Source organism: Scylla paramamosain, chromosome 1, assembly GCF_035594125.1.
Source record: "Scylla paramamosain isolate STU-SP2022 chromosome 1, ASM3559412v1, whole genome shotgun sequence".
Taxonomy (NCBI): Eukaryota; Metazoa; Arthropoda; class Malacostraca; order Decapoda; family Portunidae; genus Scylla; species Scylla paramamosain.
In genome coordinates, this window is record NC_087151.1 from 7,965,001 (window position 1) to 7,987,500 (window position 22,500).

The window sequence follows — 22,500 nt, forward strand, 5'->3', positions numbered from 1 at the left end:
TATTATTTGCATGAAAACATATGTGATATAAAGATGTATCGGTGTTAAATCATATGTAGAGCCCCCAAGTTGATGCAAAGAATAAACCATTGAACACTTGACTTCTGATGATAAAGGAATAATAATACATGGCATGTACACAATACAGTAAAATCCCTCTCATCCGGCATTCGAGTATCCGGCAGCTTCAAGTATCCGGCACATTTTTCCCCGAGCCTTAAAATCAATAAAAAATCAATGTGCACTCGTAAAATTGATTAAAATTTCCGTGCGAGGCATACTTTGTCCCCTCGCCACCAGAGCGCACTGCTTTGCGCCACCCGCGGCTCACTGCACTGTGTTTACTCAGTGACTCAGTCCCGCGTGTGCACTGTTTATCACCTGACGCCTTCATCATGCCTAAAGTTGTAGAAAAGAGGAAGCGTGTTGTGCTTACACTTAAGCAGCTGATCAGATCAGCTGCTGATTAAGATCAGCTGATCTTTGTTATGGTAAGATGCATGAGTGTAGGGTGGTGATTGTGGACATAATTTCACTTCTATTCAAGTATCTGGCAATATTCAAGTATCCGGCATGTCGGCGGTCCCGTTGATGCCGGATAAGAGGGATTTTACTGTAGCAGTGTATGTGTGGCATGAGGAACACTAAAGGTGTGCACTGTTGCAGGTGAGTATGGAGACGGCCATGGAGGTGATGATGGTGGCAGACATGTTCCTGGTGCCGGGCCTCACCAGGCAGTGTGGGGTGTACCTTGGGTCCTGCCTGCAGGTGCACAGTGTTGTCTCCATCCTCAAGCTGGCCCGACTCTTCCAGTTGCCACGCCTTGAAGACCAGTGCGTGGCTTTCATTGCCAAAAATCTCGACCAGGTGAGACTCCAGGACAGACCCATGCAGAGACTTTTTTCTATACAAGAAAACATTTGTAATTTTAAAGAGAAGATGATTAGGATTTTTCAGTAAAGAAACTTCTGGTATGCAAGAAAAATGTTTACTTTGTAAGGAATAAAAATATATAATGAACATGTAATAAAGGACTATAGGGACATGCAGGAGCAAAGCAGTATCTCAAAAGCATGACAGTAGCTACTGTCAATGGCAAAGCCTTAGTATTCAGACAGCTCATGCTGGTCATTATTGTTGATGTACAGCCTGGCTGGGTTGATTTTACCACTGTGTAGCAAGTGTAGCAACTAAGTAGACTATTACAACATATGATATGTAATAATACTGGCAGTTACAATGTCAAGGTGTTCTCAGGTGTGGTTTTGTGTGTCAGGTGCATTCATCCACAGCATCAAGATGGTGGTCTTCCTGTGGTTACAAGGATATGTGTGTGCAGACATGCCAATGCTCATTAGGGGAACAGTTGTTGAGGTGTCTAAAAAGGGATGATGCGAGTTATTACTCATAAATGGAAATATGTGATAGTTTCATTACTCTTTCAAATTATAGGAAGGTACATGTATAGGTTATCTTTTACCTTGACTTTTCACCCTCAGGTGGTGGAATTGGAGCAGTTCCAGACACTGGTGCTGCAAGATGCAGAGGAAGTGAAAGGTCGTCAAGAGACAGACTCTGTCCAGGTGGTGGATGACTTGCGGCACCACATCTCATGTGGCGTGCAGACCATCTCAGGCATCCAGGAGGCGCGCACCAAGCTGGCCACCCTGGAGGCCTTGCTGGAGGAGCTGGGCATTGAGGCCTAAGAGAAAGAGAGAGAGGGGGAGAGAGAGTGTGAGAGAGAGAGAGAGAGAGAGAGAGAGAGAGAAAGAGAGAGAGTGTGAGAGAGAGAGAGAGAGAGAGAGTGTGAGAGAGAGAGAGAGAGAGAGTGTGAGAGAGAGAGAGAGAGAGAGAGAGAGAGAGAGAGAGAGAGAGAGAGAGAGAGAGAGAGAGAGAGAGAGAGAGAGAGAGAGGGGAGAGAGAGAGAGAGAGAGAGAGAGAGAGAGAGAGAGAGAGAGAGAGAGAGAGAGAGAGAGAGAGAGAGAGGAGAGAGAGAGAGAGAGAGAGAGAGAGAGAGAGAGAGCACTGCTCTAGTGATTCCACTAAGTCAAGGAACATTAGGTGGTTGAGTTTAGCTTGTGATATATTATTTAAATCAGTAATGTAAAATAATAGGTCTATTAAAGATTAATTATAAGGAATACTACTGGAAACTAGCTCTTTCTGACAGAATAAAATATTATAGAGGAACTCTTGTTATCTGGCATCCAAGGCATTGAGTTTTGTTTTGTTGAGCATTGAGATGCACCCAACATTTTCAACCTTTACTTAAACCTCTAACACTTCAGCTTATTCTGTTAAAATGTCCTTTCCATCGGACCCCTCTGATCATGATATTATTTCTGTATACATACTGTCCTATCACTAAGCAGGGGTGTCTGCTAAGTGGTAACATTCTGATTTTGACTGGAATTGCATTATTTCTGTGTCAGAGATCCATTTCTCTGTACAGAGTACAAAACAGAGGTGATTGTGTCTGGCATGGAGGCATACATTCCACACACTTTCTCTAACCTCAGAGCTCATAAATTATGGTTCAGTTTAGCTTGTTTTCCTGCTTTCCAGCATGGAGGCAATTCACGAAGGGTACATTAGTCTTCCATCTCTTGAAACTGATGCCCTTTACATTTCTGCCCAAAATCATGCCAGATATATTCTTAGATTTGCTGAAAACTCTTGCATCATTGAAAAATGTTATAATCTAACCAGATCATCTTATTGTTTCTGGCACCTAGCCAAAAGTATCTCCAACTTTTTTCTTTTTCATTTTTCAGATGGCTCCACCACCATCTCTATCTCTGAACTTGAACTCTTTTAAAACTTTGCTGACAACTCTACACTGGATCATTCTTTGGTTGTTACTCATTTCCTCCCTCCGACAATGTTGTCTCTGAAATAGAAATTTGAAAAAATGTTATTTATGCCCTCTCTGGTTTTGGTCCTCCGAAGGCTTATGACCCTAATGGAGTCTCATATTGTTCTCTATGCAGATCAAATCCTCAATGACACTATTCATCTTTCTATCTATCTATCTATTTGACTCCTAATCCTAAAAACAAATGAAAGGGATGGCAAAGAAAAGTCCAATTATTTTTGTCCTTGCATATGCTCCTTGCATGGGCTAATCCTCTTGTTTTCCCCTTGTCCCTTCTCCCAGAGCCAGGACCACAGAAAGACAAAACCCTCCTGCACCTCACTACACACATGACCAGCTGCTTACTTACCCTTACCTCTGGTGCTGACTTCATGACCAGCCAGATCTTGTATTGCAGGGAATACTCAAGGGTGTGCCACATAAGGTGAGTGTACCATTCAGTACTTCAGTGACATTCATTACAGTGATTTTTCTTTTTAATGTTCCTATAAGTTCACTGTTAATAGCTCTTGCTGGGCATTGAACACCTGAGTGGCAGAACAAATACAGTGCCTTTGATATTGAATCCATAATGAAATTAGGTCCTAACATGATTTTTGGAAGTTTTAACCTTTGGCCACTACAGTGCTGCCTCACTCTATTTAAATAAAATTTTGATGTTTAAGTTTCCCTTACCATGAACACATTTTTTTTTATGCTGAGCTGCTTCAGAGAAAGTGAAGCAGTTCCCACATACACAGATGCATTATACCACTACACCATATATAATACTTGATGTTAAGCAGGAATACTTCTTTTCATTCAAATTCATAGCATCTTGATTCCACAAAGCCAAAAGATCCTTGTTCACCTCCGTCTCTGCTGTGACAAGGTGGAGAAGGTTGCATGAAGTTTGTGTGTATAATTCATTATGGTCTTGAGGACTATGTGATTGCCAGCTATGCCATCCTTGAAAGGTCTTGGAGGTTATGATAGTCTGAGGCTGAGATCCTTCATGCACCACACACCCCCATCCTCTTGACAGTAACTGCTGCCTACCATTGAAAAATCATGGCTTGGACCCCTGCAGGTGACAGCTAGGGATGGTACCCTGTTTCCTGATAATCCTAATATTTGCATATGCAATGGAATTTATTAAAGTCATTCATAAATGGCAATCTTTCTTCTTCATTGTATTACTTAATTTAGATATACATTAGGATTAATATTTTGTCTGCGCACCATTTTCTGACTGTCCCTTTCCACCAAGAACAGGACTAAAAGTGTGTATGAGTGTGTGGTGCTTTGTCTGGGCCACCCCATATGGAACTGCTAGCTAAGGCAGATAGACAGGATATATCAAAACAATATGGCACAAGATCTAAACTTTAATTTCTAGTATCATCTGCTCATCAAGATTTACTGATTTTGGATATATCCCTTTTTGAGATGACCTGAACTCCATGCTTGTATCGTCCAATCTGTGAAGCAGCCGCCTTCACTACTGGCTTGTCCTTCTTCTTGAATGGTTTGGGGACCTGCACAAACACAGAAGCATGCATACATATTTTGCATTAATGAGGTTATTTACTCTTAACTGAACAAAGAGGCAGAATATACAGATGCAATGGGGAAGAGTCTATTTTTGATACAAGGGAGTATGGAATGATATAATGATAGAATCATATCATCAATTTTCAATGATGGGTTAACAAAGAAGTATATAAAAAAATAAATAAATAAAATAAATAAATAAAAAAGATAAATAAATAAAAATTAAATAAATAAATAAATAAATAAATTAATTAATTAATAAATAAATAAGATAAAACAAATAAATGAATAAATAAATAACATAAATAAATAGAAAATAAGAACAATCAAATTTGGAAATAGCTTCTGCCTAAATCCTCACCTTCAGTCCAAGTTTAAGCTTCGTCTGTCGCTCTTCAGCCTCCCTTTTCTTCTCTTCTTTCTTCATCTCCTGGAACTTCTTATAGTTCACAGCCTGCAGTGATATGAAGTAAAACATGAAAGTCAAAATAAATTAACAATATTTTATGAGCTAAAAAAAAAAAAAAAAAAAGAAAGAAAAAGAAAAAAAGAAGAAAAAAAAAAACTTAGACCACAGAACAAAAAGTGGCTTGTTTTTGGGGCATTCTAACTCAAATTCTCATCACAGTTGTCCCTTAAGATTCCACATAATTAGCATATTGCATCTATTGTATCCCTGATAGTTCTGCTCTAGAATGGCTACAATGTGCACCACCATTGTATTCTGAATGATGTCTTCTTGGCTTTTGAAATCAGGATCCTTCAGTTTTTTTCAGTGGCATCATCCAAGTTAACAAACAGCTATATATTACAAGGAAAGTTGAATGCTTGACAAATTGAGGCCAAAAATGTAAACATGAAAATATACGAAATCTTTCTTTCTCTGAAAGTTTGAAAGTCTGACAAACTGAGGCCAAAAATGTATAGATAAAATTATACTACATCTTTCTTTTTCTCTCTTACTATACCTTCTTCCTGGGTGGTTTTGCTCCTAACTTGATAGCAAGGGCCACCCTGGTATCCTCCTTCTTCTCCTTGTGGAAGCCACTCATACCCAGCCTGAACACATCGTATCTCACACGCTTCAGCTGCTTTTCGTCCAGTGTCTCCTGCAAGATGCAATGTTAACTTAATATGCAAGCCCATAGCTTATATGAGACACTAAAATTACCAATGAGGAAGGGGGGAGAAAAGAAAAGGAAAAGAAATACAGGGAAATAAATGCTAAAAGGATCATGGAGAAGAATGTGAGACAGGAACAAGACTAACGACGAAAATTATTGTTTAGTGGAAGGTTGTATGATGTTTATGAAGGTTATTAACATTAAAAAAAAAAAAAAGTAACAGATCAAAATACATATAAGTATATACACAATAACTTGCTAATTTTCCATTCCACAGTGAGAGCAAAAAACTTGCCTTTGTTAATGATTGTTCCACATCTTCCTGTTCTTCTTCCTTAGGTTTCTTGTCCTTATTCACACCTCTTTTGTTTGCATAGTTAAATATCTGCACATCATTCTGCTTCTTCACCTTTGCTGCCTGAGTCACTGTGTTGGCCTGGATATTTCTCAACTTCTTTTGTTTCTTTGACAGCTTGAGGAGGGGCTGCTTTGGCGTGTTCTCCCTCCTGTCTGTCAAGGTCCTGCTGTCAATGCCTAGTGAAGGGAAATCTCATTACTGAACAGTGAGTGAAATAGCATATAGTATATAACTACACAGAAGTATGAAATTGTTGACTGTAACTTAAATACAGTAATGAGTGTCAAAGAATTAGATGCCACTTCCACATGCCAAATTTCAATATTTTTTCCTAGTACACAAACTCCACACATCCCCTCTCTCTCTCTCTGATGTCTAATTACTGCCATTTTTACTACTGTGTCTCCTCCATTAATTTCCACACTTATTTTGTCTATGCCTGTAGCTTTGAGACATCTCAGTCTGCCTACAGTGTCCTCTACCTTCTCTCATTCCTCTTGGCAGAAACACTTGCACTTCAGCTCCCTCTATTCTGAGTTTATTCAACAGTATTGCTTACTCTAATGTTTTGTCACTCATTAGATATTTGACATGACTTTTCTAATTCTTTTCATCTTTTTACTAAAAAATTCATCCTCTGTTCATTCTCACACACCCATCCATTCTCTCTCTCTCCCTCTCTCTCTCTCTCTCTCTCTCTCTCTCTCTCTCTCTCTCTCTCTCTCTCTCTCTCTCATTTTTGTTCCAAAATAACTTAAGTTTTCACCCAGCTTCCTACCAAATTCTTCATCTACTATCCCTTTACTTTCCACACATCCATCCTTACCAAAATCATTCATGATCTGAAGTATGGGTTTTGCCACAGTTTTCTGCTTCTGACATGATGATGACATGTCAACACTGTCTTCATCATCCTCAAATGCATCACTAACATCACTGTCGTCTGGCGGGATTTCTGTCACTATCTTAAATCCATCTTCTGTTTTCTTAGGTTTCTTGGCTGAGGGTGTGTCATCTTCCTTTCTGTGATGAGGTTTGAGTGTTGTGGCATCCTCCTCCTCCTCCTCCTCCTCCTCTTCACTGCAACTCTCAAATGCATCAGACACATCAGAGTCATCTTCTGGGATAGACGAAGCAATTTTGAAACCATCATCTGTGTAGCCTTTGTCTTTTGCTGTGTTTTTATTTTCCAAAACTTTCTCCTTTGTTAATTCTGCTTTTTGAGTATCTTTGCTTTTCATCTTTTTGGTTTTCTCAATATTTTTTCCAATATTTGTTTTGTTATGTAGAAGTTTAGTTTTATTTTTAATGTCTGTGGCTTTTACTATTGCGTGCTTTTTTTTATTCTTTACTCTGTTACTGTCACTTGAAAGATGTTTTTTCTTGTATCCTTGGACAAATTTTTATCCTTGTTCTCAATGTTTGCCTTTATGCTTCTGTTTGCTGTGGGATCATCCAGGAAACACTCAACTGAAAAGCAACAATGGGTAATATTAGAATTTTCATTTGATATTAACAGTTATATTTATTTATAACATTCTGGTTATTAACTGTGATGCAGTATCTGATATCCTGAAGAAACTTATAAAATCTCTCAAAGGTTTTGTTGTATTTTGCATTAATATGATAATGATTTATTTGCAATATAAATTTTAGTTTTATGGAAACAACAGGCTAGGCCCATGACAGTCAAGTCTTTTACTTGTGGCACCTTGCCTGAACTCCACAATGTAATTCCCCCTAACTGCTGCACACACTGCCACCCAGCAGTCTCCTGATAATCAAATAGTCAACATTAAAATTATAATTCTACTTATCTATCGATATACCAGGAGGCAATTCCACATGCAGTGGTCCAGACAAAGCACCACACACTAATACACACATTCACATTCATAGCTCCATTGGCCCTTGGTGGAAAGAGGTAGTCTCATGGACCACTGCAATATGTACACCCCAGGTTAGGCATAACACATCTGGCCACCATTCACAGCAGTATGATATTAAAATTAAATGTCTTAATAAATCTCCTAATCAGGGGAACCTGTGGATGAATTAGTACAACACTTAAAAAGAAAAGAGCTACACCAGGATTTAATATCTGGAGACTGCTGGCAATGATTTTACCAACATAATAGGCAGTCACAATGAAGGTGTGCTGGGAAGGATGGGAACACTTGGAAGTCCAGACAATGATGTGGTTCTATTACACAAAATTATACACCCTGTCCTGCTCGGCTTTCCCTTGCCTCGGCCTGCAGGATAATATTGAAATAACATTAGTGTTTTCATTTGAGAGTTAGGTTTGGCTTAATGTAGTTCTGAGGGATTAGTGAAATAACTTTAACCTACTAATTTTGGAGACATGAAGTATTTATTTCTGGGAAAAAAAAAAGATTTTTCCAATTGCAGTTTATAAAATGAAGGGATCAGTGATAAAATTAATGAACTGAATGAATCTAAATCTAAACTAGCATTCAGATGAAAGCACTACATAAATTTTTACTTTCTTGCGTGTCTCAAGCTGTAATGTTCTTGATCTTGCTCTTGCTGCAAGCATTCTAATCTAACTAAACCTAGCTAAACCTAGCCTAACCTAACTAAAGGCATCTTCTTCAGTTCTTTGCAAGCATCTTGGAAACAAGCATTTTCCAATGCATTTCTTTTGTGCAGGTCTCCTGGCAGCTTCGGAACCTTACAACTACCCCAGGTCACAAGCTTTCAAAGGGCTTGTGAGAATCGACAGGAGAAACGGGCAGGCACTGGGACGGAGTGAAAGACACAGCCACTCACAGGCAGTGATGCATACGTGTTTGATGAAAACAAGCTGATGTGCATGTATTGTTTTCAATAAAATCTCAAACATACAGAATTATCAACATACAAGTCACTCAAGTGAAAACCATTATTAAAACTGTGTAGTGTGAATTGTTTCAAATTAAGAGAATAGTAAGTAACATTTGTTTAAAATGAGCGTAGAACAGTCAAGCCTTCCAGTGGTGTGTGGCATTCTGGCAGGGCAGGTAAAGGTGTCTGAATGGCTTTCCTGTCTTGGGCCATGACTTCCAACACATTATTGTGTTCTGGTACAATGCCATAATGCAGTGTGAGGTCATGACTGATACAATAAATTCATGCTAAAATACTCTGCAGTGTGGTTTGTATTTGCACAGGTCTGAAGAGGCAATACACGGGATAGAATGTTCCCCTAACATGGCAGGATTGCTCTCACCTCTGTGTAACCTGTAACCTGAACAGCTGCTAGATGTGCTACCGACATCACAGTTTCCTCGTTCCATAATCGCTAATAGATCATATTTTGTTATTTTATAATACTTGCAGTCTGTCTAGATAGACTAGGATAATAAACAGGGATACCTAAGAGATGGAACATAACCAGAATGTGGAAACGTGAAAATACCAGCAAAGAGATGCTTTGACATTTCATTTCATAACTGCAACAAGTTTTACTGATCATATCTGGCCAACACCAGACCATTTTGACCTGGAAAGTCTTAACCAGGCTTTGACATATTACTATATGCCTGTTCTTTAAATGTAACACCCATTAAACAGGAATAACTGATGTGTCTGCCTGTTTCTTTCCTTTGATCAGAAAAAAAAAAGTAAAGAATTGGCCCTATATGATTACTTCTACTTAAATGATAATATCATAAGGCCTGGAAGCTATTTACTTCTAAATAGCATAAACTTCAAGGAGCAAGTGGTTAAGGCTGCTGTGGTCTCTGTGAGGGACACATTGCCAATGAACTGTGCAGCCCTTTTTCCTTGGGCAGCACGCCAGGCAACTCCACTGGTCTGTTTTTCAGTGGTCAATTGGGAAGTGCTTTTGAGAAGCTAAAAATCTAAGCCCTTGTGAGAACTGAAGAAGACGCCTTAAACCTAACTAAACCTAATCCAACTAAACCGGTAAATATGGAACAGAACCACAGCAGTAGTAGGCAGCTTCCCACTTATTTTTGGTGACTAGGGGCGCTATAATAAATTACCGAGGCATATATATGGGGTTGAAAATACTCAGAAAAGGCTCTATCTGATGAGAGGTAAGAACTGCCGCTGTTCCACGTCCATGAAAATAAAATAATACCAAGCGCTAATGTTATTTCATTATTGTCTGAGGCTCCAGGTGTGGTTGGCTTCAGTCTGGGGTGAGGGCGTGATATATTCTAAGTGGTGGATAGTGTGTGGGCATCCCTGAGTCACGTGAATTTGGCCCATGTGATGACAATATGACACTCTATACTTATGCATTACTAATGAAGATATACCGTATTTAGATACGCATTATTAGCTGTATTCACTGCTCACTCGGGCTGCCTGCAGTACCTTTTGAAAGAGAAAGGGGGAATGCGTCAACGTGGCTTTGTTTACATCCAGTCCAACGATGTTTCGCGGGATGAGTCTTTGCAACGGCTCCACTATACTGTGTTTCGGTCTGCTTGTTTTATTTTGTTGTTTGTGGTCTTGTTGCTTTATTGGATGTATTTTATTACTCTTGATTTTTATTGCTGCTGCTGTTCTTGTTGTTGGTGGTTGTTTCTTCTTCTTCTTCTTCTTCTTCTTCTTCTTCTTCTTCTTCTTCTTGTGACCTTTATAACTTTGGATAGTTTCTAGGGTCTCGGTTCCCTCACTGCAGCTGCTACAACACCCCTTCATTTGCCGTGTCGGGGAAAGAATCACCACACTGGGGAAACACTTTTACGCATCTCTTCTGTCCCTGCAACCTTTTTGCTCTGCGTTTTTTCCATGCCTGTATAAAATACATTTTAGTATTTTATATATTTTTTTATTTTATTTTCATCTTTCTTTCCACATAGTCCTGACTTTGTGCAGATGCCCAAATCCTCTTCTAGTCTTCTATGCCACTCCTATACTCCTATTATTTTCACTTGATAATATCAGTTTGCTTCTAAGTCCCTCATACCCACCACACCCAATCAGGGAATGTTCTGCTGTCTACCTGACCCCTGCACAGAAACAACAACTTGGTCTATCTCGTCTCTGTTCCTGGCCTTCACCTTCAGTGTGCCAGACCTTGCCGTCACTAAAAGCCTGATTGTTTCCATAATTCCGTGTGTGTCATTGCAGGGCCTCGGATCTCTCTTTCCTTGAATACCACTTCAGTGTTGACTTTTTCTCCACTTCTGTCCTCTATCCTGTTCTTTAATTTTCTTCTAGTTTTCTCTTAATCTCCTATTCTATTCAAGTTCTCTGCTACGTTTCCTCTCGTTTCCATCTTTCCTGTTCTTTCCTTCATGTCGTGTTTACCTCTTTTCCTTTAAGATCCCGTTCACCTACCTATTTTTTTCTAGTCCTACTTTCTTTGGGAAGTTAAATTTTCCTTTTATAATCCTTTCCTTAAACGAACTCCATCCCATATCACTTCTAATTGCCTCCATTGCCGTGCTGCTAGGGGTCCCCAGGCACCACCTTCCAACTATGTTCTGCACTTTCTCAAGTTTGGAGGAGTCCCCTTCTGTATAAGTTGTTACCTTCGATCCATAGAGACAATATGGTACAGCCATCCCTTTCCACAAGCTTCTACCAACTTCGTATTTATTTATTATCCTCATACCTCGGTTGATGACCATACTTTCCATTCTTCTGGCCTTCCCTTCATTGGTTCTCCTCTTTTCTTCTCTTGTTCCTTCCATGCTCACCTCAAGTCGACATATGTAACTTTCGACTACTTCAAGTATGTTGCTCCCCAAGTTGAGTTGTTGGTCTGTAGCCTTTGTTCCGGTGCTGCCTCACTGTCTCTCCTCACTGTCTGCTCTTCTGTTTTCTTTTTTTCCTTTATGCTCTGTCATTAACCAAATTTACGTTTTCTTTTATTTCTTCGGTATATTTCTTTTCAGATATTCCAGTATTGTCCTCTTCTTCACTGTGTGGTTGCATCTCATCCACCACAAAGTCTCTGTGCCAGACGACACCTGTGTGCCCACCACTCGTGATGATCTGCTTTCAGGAGTTAAGTGACAAGTCAACCGCTCCTGGTCAGAATGGCCTCACCTATGAATTAATGCCCTCAGGTCGATGAAAGAAGACAACCCCCGTCTTAGATTTGCTTAACATGCCTTTTGCCTCTGACAAATTGCCCTCCACTTGAAAGACTGAACTAACTGTTCCAGTCCCCAAAAATGATGGCACCTTTCGCCCTATATCTCTCACTGGCTGTATGTTGTCTTATATGGGTGTGAGTCTTGGTTGAATGCGGACTTGAGACCGATTACAAAGTTATACAACTGGTCGTTAAAGTGTCTCTTAGATGTAAGACTTACTTGTAATGATGTTTGTTATGGAGAGACTGGATAACCAGCTCTGTACTCGTTAGTTAAGAATAGGCTGAGACGCTTTTTCTCCAAGATGTGGAAGGAGAGACAGATAATGCAGGATGGTCCATTTGTATTGTCAATTAATATTGCCATGGAAAATCGTTATCAAACCAGGGCTATATAGAAAATTTGTTGCACATTGAAAATGATGATATATCTGAAGGCTTAAGAGAGTTAAAGGCAAACATTTGAACCTCAGCGTCCTCTAAACGTAAAACGTATAAAGAAATAAATCCAGATCTTTCCGTCCATTCTGTGTACGAAACCAAAACTCATGTCAAGGAGCACCACCGAGTAGCATTCACAAGATTTCGAGTGTCAGCACACTCCCTGGCAGTAGAAGTGGGAGATGGAACAGAAGAGGACGCGGAAGGCTACGTTTAGAAGACTTTGTGCATGTGGCCAGATACAAACAGAAGTACATGTTACACAACATTGCGCTCTCACTCAACATCTATGAGACACATACAACTTTCAGGAAATATCAGAATTATTCTCGACGTGTTTAGTGATGCTGAAAGATGTGATATAATCTATAGAATACTGGAAGTGTATAATACCTAGACTATAGTTTAAATTTGATTACAGTGGGTTTAACAACATCGGTTAATGCTGTAAGAATTATTTTAGATATACATATGGACTCTATATTTGCTGATTATGTTGGTTCGTGTTGCCTGAGCATTGTTATAAATTTCCTTATTTTTCTGTTTTCTGTTACGCAATTGTTGTTTATTTATGTTGAGCCCATTCTCTAATGTAAGTTGTACTCTACTGCAGTTGTTGTGGTCAATAAACTAATCTGAATCTGAATCTGTATAATGATGGAACGGCTAATATTGAATATGTCCTCCAGGCCAGCCAGGAGCAACGCTCTGTTGTAGTCTTATCGTTCTCATTCTTTCGTTGCGAGGAGTATGTGTGTATGTAGATACAGAGCTTTTGTCTTTGAATCAGCAGTTCCTGAAGGTGTTTCTTCAAACATATTTCTTTATTGTTTAACTGTATTTTTTTTCTTTGTCTTATACTTTCAGTTTCACTTATCTGCCAAAATGTATAGCTTTAACCTCTTTAGTTTTTGTGTTGTCTAAAAAGAAGTGATCCATATTTATTATGTTCTTTTCCTTTTCCTCGTACAGCTGCTGTGATTTGACTCTTCTTTCTGGTTTCATTGTGAACTGAGCACCACGGCAGGAAGTGTCTCACCTTTTCGTCACTTCCGTCTCATGTTTCACATTTTGTATCCTCTTGGATTCTGTTTCTGTCATTTAGATTTAGATTGTTGGTCTGCACTTGAAGATGCAGTTCCTGTTGTCTTGAATTGTGTCTTCACCTATTTCTTTTCTCTACCTTCTCTATTTTCAAACTGTCTTTTCACTCGGTACTTTCAACAAATTTCATGTATTCAGTTCATTTATTGTGTTCTTTATTTTCTGATTCATCACTCGTAAGACACAAAAAGTCGCGGCCACAAACGTCGCTCGTGTGCCTCCAACCGTAGGGCAGTATTCTCAACCATTTTGTTGCCTTATCTCGATTAATTTAATAAGTTGCAGTGGAAGCTGTTGGATTTTTTTTAATGATGTTTTCCTGATCTAAATGATATGTATTCTTTTTTAGGTTTCTGCATCATCAAATGAAGAAACACCCATGAGAAATTCGGTAGTCACTTGTGCTTTTTGAAAAACTGTTTATGAGAGCAAAAAACATTCATGAATATGGACCATAACTTCAAACTTCATCCTCTTAATTTCAACCTCCTCCCTCTTGAATCCAACCTCCTTTCTCTTAACTCCAGTTTCCTTCCCCTTAGATACAACATCCTTCCTCTTGAATCCAATCTCCTTCCTATAAATTCCAATCTTCCTCTTACTCTGATCTCCTTCCCCTTAAATTCAATATCCTTCCTCTTAACTCCAACCTCCTTCCTCTTAACTCAAATCTCCTTCCTCTAACTCCAATCTTCCTCTAACTCCAATCTCCTTAACTCCTTAATTCTATTCTCCTTCCTCTGAAATCCAAGCTCCCTCCTCTAAACTCACACCTCACTCAACACACAAAGTGATGAGGAACACACGAACAAGCTACAGAAGGACGCGTGACTTGGAATGCCAAAAAAGCAGGAGTCTGTGAATGGTTGTATTAGTTAATAGGAAAATGCATTACTCTTGTTGCTCGGGTGTGGAGCGTGGATAGACGAGGATAAGGAGGTATTGTATCTATCATTATGATGTTGGATGAAAGTAGTTTAAAAACAAAATGAGAAGAAATGGAGATTTAGGGACGTTAAATGAGGAAGATTTGGAGTATGTTTGAGTGAGAACATGAAGAACAGCGAACATTTTCTTCTTTTTAGTTTCCTTTTGTTTCTTTTGATGTGCAAAGATTCTTTTCAGAATCACTTTTTATTCAGTTTTTACAGATAGGAGGCAAGGAGTAGGACTTGGTCAAACGTGTCTGATCCACCCAGCCAATAACAACAGTTGTGTAAGTATAGATGTATAAGACACATGTGATTATCGTGTTGCTATAGGTTAATATGTTTTCTCTCTTTGTTCTCAGAGAGGTGAGTGTGTAGCCCTAGGAAGACGCCATCACAGTCTACAATAGCGTTGCCTTGAATCTAAGACAGGGCGGAGAAGTATAGGTCGTCTCTCAAGCTAAACTGTTGTTGCAATAAACAAATGATGACGATGATGGTAATTAAGTTTTCTTTGTCATTACCATTATATCATTTCATAATAAAAACCAGTCATGTAAGTACATTAGTTTATTTATTTCTATATGTAATCTAAATCTATTAATCGAAGGAGACTTTATAGAACCGTAGTTGAAACACCCTGATTTATACGAAAGTGAAAAGTAACATTAAATTCTTAAAAAAAAAAAAAAAGTGAAAACGACGTAGCAGGCAGCGGTGCCTACTGTGATGATCCTGTCCCCCGACCCTGCTTCCTTCTTGCCTGCCCGTGGCCATCGTTAGTATTTCCATAAGCAGCGAGACCGTCAAAGCTCCCCTACGCCAATGAATTCATCAGCGCTGCCTCCTTCCCCCGCTGGCCCGTGCATGCTCCACTTGCCTCCTCACGGCTGGCACATCGATCACCACCGCCGCTAATGACAAGGTTGTCCCAGTCTATCGTGAGTTATCGATGTACTACAACTGCTTGTACACCACAACCAGCCCGGGAGCTGCACTCGCCGCCTCTCTGGAGTGTGGGTAGTGCTGGGAGGGCGGGGTGGGAAGGAAGAGGGGTACACTATGCACAAGAAAATACAATGATGGTAATTTATCTCGAGGTATAACGTGGCAAGCCTTTTGTGGTGTGGGGAAAGACGTAAAGGGCGTGTTGGTCAACAGCGATGCATAAAACATGATGTATTTGCCTTCACAGCTACGTATCTCGTTAATAGCTATATTGGTTTTCATGTTTGCTTTCCGAGTCTAATCATGGTAAAGCCTCTCAAATTTAAATGTGTGATATACTAGAGAGAGAAAAAAAAAAAGAAAAACATCTTACAAGCCTTCATATATATATTCAAAATCTGAAATATAAATTTCCAAGGATATAATCTGTATGCAAATTGAAGACTTACACAGAAAAATCTGACCGTAATTGACTTTTCTTTCATGACCGCCGAGTAAATCTGGCCGGTGGTGATGGAGCCACGGGTGTTCTGTGCACGGCCGTGAATGAGCGCGTGACCTCGTGTAGTGTTGGGCTGCTGGTGACGTCACGAGGACTGGATAGCGGCAGGACGTGTCGTGTGCAGTGGCACCGCCGGTGGCCGTGGTCACCTTCACGTTGCCAGGGAGGCTGTTCACTTTATCTTACTAACTATTTGAATGAACTACATCGATAAAGAGGATGTGTAAAGCATCTTGACGCCCGATAAGTCTGCCCCGACTCTCACGGCCAAACATGTACTGAGATAATTGGTAATATTCAGTGGAGCATGTGTGCGTGGCCGCCTTGCCGTACACACGCTGGCCCGTAGTGTACAACAGTGGGCGTGTGTGGTGGTCTGACGACGGGCGTGTGTGAGGCGAGCCTGAGATCAATGTTGCGCAGGAGAGGCCGCCCCCCGCGCATAACAGTGGACTCTGCCGCCGCCATATTGATCCGGGAGGCCGTCGCCAGAGCCGCGGCCGAGGTGGTGGCAGCAGCTCCCTCTCTCCTCCACCTTGCCGCAGTCCTGCCGCCTGTACAGTGTCCCTTTGGCCCGTGCTACGCTGTGATGTTTGACAACAATAGAGTTTATTACGGATAAGATAACTTGTGACAATGTTCAGTTTCGCGAACAAAATGTTAAACGCCCTTGTGGGCAATGAAGAGCCCACGTCCGGGACACCAGGGGGCACCAGTGTACCGGGGGCACCGCGCCCCCAGGTACCCGGCCTTATGAGGATGGGTGCTCCTGGAGGACCTCGGCCCCCGGGGACGGGCATGACGGGCCCCAGACCGCCCGGACCTGGCGGGAGCATGGGGCCCGGCGGTGGCATGGGGCCCAGTGGTGGCATGGGCCCTGGCGGGATGGGCCCCGGTGGAATGAGCGGACCAGGCGTCCCTGGAGGACCAGGAGGACCTGGCGGGCCAATGGGCCCCGGTGGTGTGCGGGGACCCAGTGTGTCAATGGGTCAAGGTGGTACAGTGGGGTCTGGGGGATCGGCAGGCCCGGGGGGCCCGATGGGACCTGGTGGCCCTATGGGGCCAGGCGGTCCGATGGGACCCGGGGGTCCAGGGGGTCCAGGCGGACCGATCGGTCCCGGTGGTCCCATGGGGCTGAACGGTCCCGGAGGACCAGGTGCTAACAGACCACCAGGGCCCGGCATGGGTCCCAGACCTCCAGGAATGGGGGGACCCATGGGTCCCAGAGGCGGCATACGACCAGGACCACGAGGAATGCCGCCCGGGATGGGCCCTGGTGGCCCCCGGGGCATGCCGCCAGGAATGGGCCCACGTCCAGGAATGGGTCCCCTTGGACCACGTGGAATGCCAATGAATGGGATGGGAGGTCCTCGCGGGCCCAGGCCTGGCATGATGGGTCCCCCCGGCAGCCGCGGACCAGCGCCTGGCCCGGGAACCATGCCACCCCCCGGCGGTCCAGGAGGACCAGGAGGGCCAGGAGCGCCGCCAGCCATGGGTAAGTGCCGTCCAGGCTGCCGCCGCCAAACCGAGGCTCCCGCTCAGCGGCCCGGGGGGCACTGTTGTCAGTATTACTATTATTATTATTATTATTATTATTATTATTATTATTATTATCATTATTATTATTATTATTATTATTATTATTATTATTACTATTATTAATCATCATCATCATCATCATCATCATCATCATCATCATCATCATCATCATCATCATCACCACCACCATCATCATCATCAGTTTCATTATTATTATTATCATCATTATCGTAATTTTGATTTTGATTTTGATAGTTGAGTTCTATGACTATTTGACTTTTGGAAAATTACCTGGACCGTGTGTGTGTGTGCGTGTATATCTATCTATCTATCTATCTATCTATCTATCTATCTATCTATCTATCTATCTATCTATCTATATATATATATATATATATATATATATATATATATATATATATATATATATATATATATATATACATATATATATATATATATTCACTTGAAATAAAACAAATAATCTATCTGTTTATCTTAATTTTAGATAGATAGATAGATAGAGAGAGAGAGAGAGAGAGAGAGAGAGAGAGAGAGAGAGAGAGAGAGAGAGAGAGAATGGACATTTTTTGCTGAAATGAGATGGTCGTGGTTTTCCATGAATGGTGCGGGTGGGTCGCAGTGGCCTCCTCCTCCTCCTCCTCCTCCTCTTCCTCTTTCTCCAGTGGGAGGTGTCCGTGTGGCTGGCAAGTCTCCAGGCAGTGTTGCCACCACTGGGCAGCAGGGCGACAGTGTTTACATGTCGGTGACCCTCAGCTCGTCACGTGGTGGTCCTGTCACTCGCCACGCTCCCCGTCATGACACTCGCCACGCCCTCCTCATGACACACTCGCACCACCGCTCATGACATTCGCCACGCCCCCCTCATGACACACTCGTCATCCCCCCTCTCCCCCCATGACACATTCCTCACTTCCCTCATGACATTCGCCACGCCCCCTCACGATACCCGCCACGCCCCCTCATGACATACTCGCCACACCCCCTCATGACACACTCGCCACGTCCCCCCCTCATGACACATTCGCCCACTCCCGGACCACCATCATCACAGCCTCGCGAACCTTCTCCTCACTACTCATGACCCGCTCTCTCTGGCTTAACATACACGCCCATTCTTGCATCCTTCTCTCTCTCTCTCTCTCTCTCTCTCTCTCTCTCTCTCTCTCTCTCTCTCTCTCTCTCTCTCTCTCTCTCTCTCTCTCTCTCTCTCTCTCTCTCTCTAAATGACTCTTCTACACTGTTGACCTCGCCTTCCCACCTGGCTCATGCTGTGATCAGGCCCTCAGTGTCTGCCTGGCGCTCATGGATATATGTACTTTTATTATTTGACTCCACAAAGGATGTTGCTGAAAGAGAGAGAGAGAGAGAGAGAGAGAGAGAGAGAGAGAGAGAGAGAGAGAGAGAGAGAGAGAGAGAGAGAGAGAGAGTAAGCCATTAAAATTTTGCAAAGATAAGATTTTCTGTTTTTAATCTCGTTTATTTAATCTTAGTTTAATCGATTTGACATTTTCCTTCATGCACTTCAAGCCGTTATGATGTACTTTTAGTCTTGCTTTTGGGCTGTTTTCTTGAGTAAGAGATTAGCAACATCAGTGGTCCTTTTTATATATATATTTTTTATTTATTTACATTCTTGCTGCCCTTGGTTAGAACAGCTCTTACATTTAATCGATAGACAGATAAGTAAATAAATAAAGGAATAATTAGATAAATAACTAAATCATGTATTTTTGATCTGGACCAATCCTGTTAACGTTTCTTCATTCTTCATCTTATCTGGTACACATTTCCTTAGTCAGTCATTGGCGTTCATGCATTTGTTCATAATTTATATATGATTCGTGTAACTGCGTCTATAACATCTTCATCCCCTCTTGCAGCGGTCTGTACTGGTCTGTATAATTTTCACATTAATGATTAGAACAATTGTTTAAGAGAAAAGTTTCAAGAGGAGTCTCAAGGTACTTCCAAACCTGAACTGTCACTTTTAGCACTCTTTCCTTTGCTTTTATGGGAGAGAGAGTTTTTTTTCCTGATTTTTTTTTTTACCCTTCTGCCTAAAAAAAAAAAAAAAAAAAGGTATACCCATGTAAGTACAACAAGAATTGAACCTTCAGGAAATGTTTGGAGTTTGGATAGTGTTAAAAAATATAAAAATTGCCATGTTCGCGATAAGCGCAGCAGGGATCGATCCTTTATAGCATTTTGATTGAAATTTAGGTAAGAGGCAAAAAAATAGATAAAATACAGAACAAAGAAATGTTATGGTCACAGTAAGCACGACAGGGATCGAACTTTTATTAGATGTTTGAAGCTTAGATAATAGATGAGGAAAATGCTATGATCATTCTTACAGGAATCAAACCTTTATAGGATGTTCGAAGTTTAGTTTAGATAAGAGATTTGCCTTCCTTTCTTGCTTTCCTTAACCTTGCATCGCCTCAGGCCGGAACGTCACCAGTTGTTTAACCTCAAATTAGGGCACAGTTATAGCACATTTACATTTGAACACTGTACAACTGGTCTGGAAACCCAAATAAATCTGAGCTCTGGAAGAAAGTTGCCATCTCTGGAATCGAACTCCGGACGTGAACATGAGGGTCCCGCACGCTACCGATCGAGCTACAAGGTGCACCACATGGATCTTAAATTTTGTTAGGGTTTCATCTTCGGATCCTTCTAACTTGACTCACTGCAGCATCATAAGGCGAAGCACGTGGCTATATGAGTACCTACGTGAAGCCTTAACATGTGGTTCCCTCGCCCTAATAAGACTGGCAGTTCGTTCAGTCCTTCCTCTCATGTGTTGTCACCTGTCAATTAGTTGAGGTTTTCTTTATTAGGTCTCGTCTTCATCATCTAGGATCCTTCAGAAAGCCAGTATTTGCTCCTGTCTTCCTCAGATCCAGAAGGGCAGTTGGCGTGTCAATTGCAAGGAAAAAAATAAGAAAAGAAAAAAATAAAAGAAAAACGTCATAAGTTTGCGCTCACTGCCATTCTGTGTCATCTCACTGCACATTGTTGGCTTCACTTGTTTTTCTTCCTTTCCTTTCTACCTCTACTCATTACCTCCGGGTCACTTCCCCTGCCCCTACTCTCTCCTCTCTCTCTCCTCTCTCTCTCCTCTCTCTCTCTCTCTCTCTCTCTCTCTCTCTCTCTCTCTCTCTCTCTCTCTCTCTCTCTCTCTCTTTCTCTCTCTCTCCTCTCTCTCTCTCTCTCTCTCTCTCAGTGTCATGACCGCCTTCTTTATTTCACCACGAGTCTGAGCGAGGCATCCCGTCTGAGACATCTCCTTTGTGCTTACCTCCCGCCTCTGACTGTGACCTTGTCTTCAGCTTTCATCCCCGGCAGGCTTGAATATGAATTGGTAACAAGGAGACAGCGTGGGAGGAGGCATGCACCTGGTCATGACGTGCTGCAGGTAGCCATGATGCTCACTGGGAGACGCTAACACGAGGGAAGGGTTTGTGAAGTGTCTAGCCCCTCCGCCGCGTCACCTTGATGAGGCAAATCTACATTATGAAGTGTTTTCGATTTTATTGATTCCTCTTCTTTTTATATCTTGGGCCTGTAGTGCCTGTAGGCTTAGAAGGTTGGGCGGCCTGTACGTAGGTTTGGGTGGTTGGTGGTGGTGGTGGTGCAGGCTTGGGTTTTGTAAATGTAATGTTAAAAATTGGAGTTGATGTCATCCGTATTTTTCCTACATTGCTTTATGGCGTTAGAAGCACTGACGTCTTTTTGTCACTAGTGTCTTTTTGTCACTAATTCTTAAATGCTTCATGCTCGCAATAAGGATTATCTTTCAAAGGTCATAGAAATGTTTAGTCTGGCTCTCATGACGTTTTCCTACGCAAACGCTGCAGAATCATCTTTAAATTATCCCTCGAATCATGAATCCCCCCTGAAGACCTGCATAACCTCCACCAGAGGATGTCAGAAGTCATCGAGATTAGCGGCCCAACGACTGAAACAGAATGCAGTCCCGATGTTTTCCTCTCATAAATGATGCAAAATCCTTGTTATGCCATCACTCGAATCATACAGACCCTCTTGAAAACCCCAAAACTTTTACTAGAGCCTGCCAGAGGTCGTCAAAAACAAGGGGCCTAACGCTTGAGTTCTCACATTTTCCCCATCAGTTATACAGAATCTTTATTAAACTATCCCTCGAGTCACGAAAGCACCCTTGAAAATCACCTTAATCTTCACTATAAACTATCAGAAGTACACGAACTGAGAAACTTGACAACTGAGAGCATACAAATACGAGCTACACTATTCCTTGGTCACCTTCCTTTTAACACTCATCACCTGTGCTCCTCTAAGTTCCCAGCATCCAGTAATAAACAATACCCACCCAGCGGACGTCCTGATGAGGCCTAACTTTGGTAATGCTGATGACGGTCCTTTACACTGGGTCATAATTTACAGTTCTTGCTTTGCCTCTCTCGTCGTTAAGGGAACATAGCGCGTTAAGGGCAGACCGGTGTAGGAGAAGGATGATGATGATGATGATGACGAGGAGCAGGAGAAGGAGGAGGAAGAGGAGGAAGAGGGGCGCATCTAAAAGACATCTAATCCTGCTCTTCTAGATCGTTCAGGGGAGTAAAATAACGAGACAGCTTTCCAGATAAACGAAATAGGCACCATACAAGAGAGAGAGAGAGAGAGAGAGAGAGAGAGAGAGAGAGAGAGAGAGAGAGAGAGAGAGAGAGAGAGAGAGAGAGAGAGAGAGAGAGAGAGAGAGAGAGAGACTGAAATTTTAACACACTGCATTCTAAACTGTTTCCTTCACTATAACAATGCATTCCACCTTTCATCCCTTGCATCGGTAACCTTTGGAACTCTCTCTCTCTCTCTCTCTCTGAATGTCCACCTTCCTTCCTACGACTTGCTTTGTTTTGAGAGAGAAGTATCAAGTCACCTAGAAAAAAAATAATTGTCCATTTTTTCTTTTATCCTCCGTCTACTCTTGTTTTACAGTGAACGGTACATTGAGTTTTTGTTCTTTTTTTTTGTTGGCTAGACTCCTTAGCAATGA

The 22,500-nt window shown here is 41.7% G+C and overlaps 3 protein-coding genes and 1 long non-coding RNA gene across 5 annotated transcripts in view; 3 read left to right on the forward strand and 1 right to left on the reverse strand.

The window, feature by feature from the left end:
• Positions 1-1,797, forward strand: part of LOC135099087 (ankyrin repeat and BTB/POZ domain-containing protein 1-like) — a 17,222-nt gene extending 15,425 nt beyond the window's left edge. The window contains exons 9-10 of the mRNA XM_064001527.1: positions 667-867; positions 1,500-1,797. Coding sequence (XP_063857597.1) covers positions 667-867; positions 1,500-1,706 — 408 coding nt within the window. The 3' untranslated portion in view covers positions 1,707-1,797. The remainder of the gene's footprint in view (positions 1-666; positions 868-1,499) is intronic.
• A 189-nt stretch (positions 1,798-1,986) lies between these two features.
• LOC135099550 (uncharacterized) lies at positions 1,987-9,473 on the forward strand. Its single transcript, XR_010268132.1, has 3 exons — positions 1,987-3,299; positions 6,005-6,095; positions 8,564-9,473. It is a non-coding gene; the product is annotated as an uncharacterized LOC135099550 (long non-coding RNA).
• On the reverse strand, positions 4,227-10,388 carry LOC135099142 (DNA ligase 1-like). Of its 2 annotated transcripts, none has more exons than XM_064001607.1 (6): positions 10,238-10,388; positions 6,717-7,360; positions 5,828-6,066; positions 5,377-5,517; positions 4,770-4,862; positions 4,227-4,392 (listed from the first exon to the last, which is right to left on the reverse strand). In XM_064001607.1, the coding sequence occupies exons 2-6, from the start codon at positions 7,129-7,131 to the stop codon at positions 4,267-4,269; spliced, it is 1,014 nt and encodes a 337-aa protein (XP_063857677.1). In that variant the 5' UTR covers positions 7,132-7,360; positions 10,238-10,388; the 3' UTR covers positions 4,227-4,266. The 2 variants fall into 2 exon arrangements, with proteins under 2 accessions (XP_063857677.1, XP_063857720.1); XM_064001650.1 differs by having other exon boundaries at positions 10,180-10,323.
• Positions 10,389-15,804: 5,416 nt separating this feature from the next.
• The window catches only part of LOC135099590 (collagen alpha-2(I) chain-like), a 37,158-nt gene continuing 30,462 nt past the window's right edge, over positions 15,805-22,500 (forward strand). The window contains exon 1 of the mRNA XM_064002004.1: positions 15,805-17,391. Within this exon, the coding sequence (XP_063858074.1) occupies positions 16,533-17,391 (859 nt within the window). The 5' untranslated portion in view covers positions 15,805-16,532. The remainder of the gene's footprint in view (positions 17,392-22,500) is intronic.

Bases quoted from the DNA above. Each gene is read 5' to 3' on its own strand.
- LOC135099142 (XM_064001607.1), bottom strand. From the start codon at position 7,131: ATGAAAAGCAAAGATACTCAAAAAGCAGAATTAACAAAGGAGAAAGTT. The intron at 5,518-5,827 runs GCAAGTTTTTTG...TGCATCTTGCAG, and splicing joins TGGAACAATCATTAACAAAG to GAGACACTGGACGAAAAGCA. The intron at 4,863-5,376 runs GTATAGTAAGAG...ATATCACTGCAG, and splicing joins CAAAACCACCCAGGAAGAAG to GCTGTGAACTATAAGAAGTT.